The sequence below is a fragment of the Morus notabilis genome, unplaced genomic scaffold, assembly GCF_000414095.1.
Source record: "Morus notabilis unplaced genomic scaffold, ASM41409v2 Scaffold19, whole genome shotgun sequence".
Classification (NCBI taxonomy): domain Eukaryota; kingdom Viridiplantae; phylum Streptophyta; class Magnoliopsida; order Rosales; family Moraceae; genus Morus; species Morus notabilis.
This window is the reverse complement of record NW_010360880.1, coordinates 155056-160585: the sequence shown is the minus strand read 5'-3', so window position 1 is coordinate 160585 and position 5530 is coordinate 155056. Positions and strand designations below refer to the sequence as shown.

The following is a 5530-nucleotide window of genomic DNA, read 5'->3' as shown; positions in this document are numbered from 1 at the left end:
TAAATTAATATATAAAGAAAAGGGGGTCAAATAGCTGAAAGTGAAAGAAAACGAAAAAAGAAAGAACTTCAAACGCACAAGCAACCCACATAATTCAACATTTAGTTAATATTGATTAAGACGAAACTGAGGATGTAATATTCTTCACGTAGCTAATGATCATCCTGTTTGTTGATATTCCACTTTATCTGCTCGTTTCTGGCCTTGATTCTGGTCCCCACTCGGTAGAAGAAAATGGAGTGAAATTTCACGTGCGTTTAGAATGTATTTTTATTTGTTTTTAAAAATATTTTTGTACGTATTTTTGAGGCATGAAAATAAAAACAGTTTGCAAATTGTGTTTATTTAACAAATATTTTGAAAATAAAAATAAAAAACTGTGAGAATGATTTTTATAAAGGAATTAAAAAACGATTAAAAGTTATTTTCTCTTTTTTGTTTTTATTTTTTAGTACTTATCAATAATATTATAATATATTAATTAATAATTATAATTAAATACGATTTCATTTTTTTATTATATTAAAAAAATATATCTTAAAAAATTAACCAAACGTAATTTCAGAATCGGTCCTAATGATTTTCAAAACAATCTCAATTTTATTTTTGTACCGAAAATAAAATTATTTTAGAAATGTTACCGAACGGCCCTTTGTTTCTGGTTTTGAACATGGAAGATTCATGTATATATGGAAGCAGCAATATGTATGTATAAAAGAGCACGCTTGGTCATTGAAAAGCCAAAATCATCTAAAAAGTAGAACAAATGACATGCAGAAGAACCCAAGAAAGTTGAAAATTAATTGAAGGCAATTCACTTACAGCCCTATTAAATGTAAAAAAGAGTCAAAGCGTAAGGCAGAGGAATAATAATAACTGTTATCTGACTGCTTCCAAGCTGTCCCTTCTGCAAAAGGACCACCCCAATTCCCATCATGGTTTTTGTTTCAGGAATCAGGACCATAAGCGCGTAGGATTATTATTATCATTTGCTAAGAGCTTCTTTCGTGGCATGCCATTGCATGGTAGAGTTGTGTCTTGTATGACATCTCAAATACTATTTGGTTGAATCCATTTTTATCCACTAGTTCCCAGTGCAGTAAAAAGGCACTCGATTGTTCATATGGTTATAAACCAGCAGAAGAAAGTAACCTAACAGACTTGATGTGAGAGAAATTATAAGCCATCAGTTGAAAGTCCATACGTCAAAAAAAGTAGTTTTGCTGTTTTTGCCTTTGGCGGTGTTGCGTTTAGTTCATAGGCTTAAATCACAGTTCAAATTGTGTTTTTATTAGAGTATTTTTTCTGACGAGACTTTAAAATGAACCAAACGACACCTTTGTGACAAACTTTAAGTTCATTCTTGGACCTAGTCATGAGTCCTATCAATTCTGCTGTCACCTCCAGCATCCTCTTCGTAGACACCTTCATCTGCGGCCGTGGCGACTCCAACTTGCTGTTGTCTGTGCACCATCACCATCATATTGTCATTTTTATTGTCGTTTTGAAATGGTCAAATATTATAGCCTGCCATTGATTTGGTCATCATCTAATTTCTACTTCACCTGTCTTATTAAAACTCTCTGTCAAGCCCCCCCACCTTCACTTTCTTCTCTTCCTCATCATTATCATAGCCGTTGTCCTTAATTACAACTGGAAGAAAAATAGGAAGATGATGTTATCACACTTCTCATAACTCACCATCTCACTTCTAACATCATTCAGTATTTTCACTCTCTTTGCATACCCTTTTGATAATTATCAAACAAGATCGATCTTCTTTGTTAATATGATAAAATATTTAACCGGGACTAATCGTGTTAAAGCCAAGGGGTGAGTATAGTGTTAGGCAGTTTATATGGATCTCAAAAATCACCGGTCATTCTCGATAAAATCTTGATTTCAAATGTTGACAAATTCAATGGAGCTAGGTAGAAAACACTAATCAATTTCACTTTCTATATGTCTACTTAATTACCACCTATTTCATGATCAAGTGATAGTTATTTATACCTAACAGCTAGACTTACTTGATCATCTGGATGAAATTTCTTCCTTTTCAAAATAGCAGTACAAAAGTAATTGATTGTATATTGCTGTTGGAACTTTATGTGTTATTCACTACTGTGCATGGTATTATTCACTTACACTTTAAAGAATCAAACAACAGTGTCTCTTTTTATGTGTGCTCTTTTGTAGACTTAAAATTTGCACGGTGTATAGAGTCAAATGTAGAATTATCAGTAGGTTATATCAACAACCACAATGTCTCCTTTGTGACTTCAGTAATAATATCCCAACACAAATGTACCAGATATTAATAATCACAACATATTATTAATAACCCGAAATTCTAATATTTTGCTGCATATATTCTTTCCCTATAGATCACAGTTGATCAATGTTAGAGACTGGATCCTCATTTCTCATCTCTTTCACAATTATTACCTGCAGAGACGAGGAAGTCCAATTGCTGTAATTCAATATTCGTTTAAATGCATTTAATTCTCAAAAGTCAAATAATATTATATATACACTTTCCTTTGGGAGTAGGAAACTCTAGAATCAAGATAATGTTTTTTAAGGCTTTTTTCTATTTCTTTAAGAACTCAAAAGAATAATATATATATATATATATATGTATATGTATATAAGAATATATGGTCGTACATGAAAAATATTTCACTGATAAACGCATTGACAGCAATGCTCATGTATATGCTCAATTGAACATTAAGAATTGCAAAATGTAACAATATATTTACAAATTTTAAAGATTTCAGTATTAATGTCATGAATTAATACAAATCTTAAAAGTCAAAATTGCAAAATGAAAGGATATATATATATATATACACACACACACACACACGTAAGAATTCTTGTTAGCGTTGTAAATTAATTCTGAGGACCATCGAACGACCTGGTGTTAAATATCAATAGATATTTTCTTTCTACCATGCAGTTAAAAGGAGGAGAAAAGGTAACTGGCAAGACTGCGACGGTTAAAAAAAAAAAAAAGTCACCTAAATAAATCGTAGAAAGGGATTGGCAATATCAAATTTCAATTAAAGGAGGACCCATCTTCCACCTACAAAATAAATGCTGAAAGCTGTAATCTGCTGTCTAGTCAATCAATAAAAGTACCCTCTCATCAAACCACAGCATATTACTGCTGAATTCAGCGTATAGCACTAGTACTCGTCCTTTTTTAGTTTTTCGTTGCGCTCAGTAGTTTGGCTAGATTATTGCTCTCTCTCTCTCTCTCTCTCTCTCTCTCTCTCTCTATATGAGCTGTGACTGTGAATGCATATGGCTGGACGCTGCCGTGTCTGCATATATATATATATATATATATATATATTAGTATTTGACTTATGCAAATGTCATAATATAACATTTATGACCGCGTGTGATCAATCTATGCGAATCTTAGAATGAATAAGATTCATTCTCTCATTTAAATCATGATCATTTATAATTTGTTATGATATTTTTTTTTATAAAAAATATATATAAATTAAAAATAATTCTAATATTATAGTTCTAATTTATGAATCAAACGGGGTGCATTTTGTTTTTCCTACTTTAATCACAATTTGAATTTTTTTATTATAGTTTTTTTATTTATAAAATTTAAATTTATGACTAAATGTACCATTAATTTTTGTTCATTGTTATCCTGATCCTTCTCTTTTGTTTTCTTTTAATGATCCCAACAGCATGATAATAAAACGCGTGGTTGGTTTGGATGACCATGTCTGCCTTTTTTTGTTGACCGTAACAATCAATGTCGTTATTAATGCATTTGAACTATGGAAAATAGGAAGTAGAAGATCAAAAACCGGACTTTTCTTCCTTGATTTTGTCTTCTTTTCACAATAAGTAGGTGTTAATTACCGCGATTTGGATAATTAACTTGCAACCAATGTTTAGCAATTATTAGGTTGAGGAGCTACTTTCCAATGCAGCTACAACTTTTTATTCTCCAAAGCTATATATATATATATATATATTTGAAAGTGTTAGTATATAGTCACTAGTCATCATTTCACCCAAAATCTACACAAAGAAAAAGGTACAAGAAAAAGAATATGTGAACCACATATAAATAAATTGAATACAAGAAAAAGGGGTCAAAAAAATTTCAAACCTCTTACTAATCTGAGTACTAATACATATGACTATGTCTAAATTATCTGTAAGACCGGAGAGTAGCTCCACAAAAGGTGCATATAATAGCTCTCCAAGATTTCCAATAAAACGGGACGTAACAAAATCTTGTAGCCGTCTTCATATCTGCCACGCTGGCCCCGCCACCGCACCGCGAGCACGTGCCTGCCGCCGGCTTGCTCCGCCGCACCTTTCTCTTCTGATCAACAAGAAAACAGAAGACTACCATGGTGTTTGTGATTAATTTTTCTTTTTTTCTCTCTGGTCTTGGCGTTTTGTGTTTTGTTGGCGTGGAAGTTGGGGAAATGGTAGTGGCAGTAGTAGGCGTGAGTGAAACAAGGGCTTGTTGGTTGAGACTTGAGATGGTAATGCCAAAAAAGAGAACTTGGTATATATATGCATGAGAGGAGTTAAAGGTCGAGCAACTTCTTGTCCTTGTTTTGATTTTGGGCCGTTGTATTTAAGATGACTGGCCTCTTAAGTTTTCGCCATGTGTTAGTGGGCGTTGCAAAAATTAATTTGGTGGGAAGGTTTTGGGGATATTGAGATGATCATGACCATACACGTGGAGGAGATCAAAGGTCAGTTTTTGTGTTGTAATTAATAAGGGCCAGCTATACTTTGTTGAATGAAGGATGGGTGGTGGCAGTTAGTAGGTCCTCCTTTGGGCCAATGAGTTTGAGTACTTGCCATTTGCAAATGCAAAAAGTTCTCTCATAGTTAGTAGGTCCTTTGTTGATCATTTTTGTTGGCTTGGCTTGTGCATGGTAATTGTCCAACATGTGTGTATTGGGGACCAAATAATGTGAACTTTCTTTTGATGGGACCAAAAAATGTGAACTTTGTCTTTCGTGTCGTTTTTCCTATCACTTTGTTGGGGAAGGAAAAGATGCAAAGCAAATTGCTAAATCCTGATTGAAATAATAGAGATATCTTACCTTGTTATCTCAAGTGCTATATGGTTATAGGCACCTAGGCCCGAATTCTGCCATTTAAATTTATAACCTATTCAAACTTAAGGTCTAAAAGTTTTTTTTTTTTTTTTTTTTTTTTTTTGGTTTACTAAAAATTTTACTTTTCCTTTTATCAAGTTATCATTTTACGTAGCTTTTTCTAACTTTATCAAGATTTTTGTAACATATGATGATAATTTTGTAATTTTATTAACTACGCATTCTTGTCATTTTCACATGGAGATTTATAAGTGTAAGTTCACGCAAGAATTTTTCTCTATTTCTTTGCTATCTAAAAATCACTCCTACCAAACAACCTACTTTCTCAATTTCCACTCTAAAATCTCTCCTCCTTCTCACTTTCCTCAATTTTTCATCCCTACAAAACAGTGTTAGTTTTGGAA

At 32.7% G+C, this 5530-nt stretch overlaps 1 protein-coding gene across 1 annotated transcript; it reads right to left on the bottom strand.

The window, feature by feature from the left end:
• Nucleotides 1-4031: 4031 nt before the first annotated feature.
• LOC21404993 lies at nucleotides 4032-4583 on the bottom strand. The gene has a single exon (XM_010097513.2). It carries the CDS (start codon nucleotides 4400-4402, stop codon nucleotides 4196-4198), a length of 207 nt encoding a protein of 68 aa, XP_010095815.1. The 5' UTR covers nucleotides 4403-4583; the 3' UTR covers nucleotides 4032-4195.
• Between the last annotated feature and the right edge of the window lie 947 nt (nucleotides 4584-5530).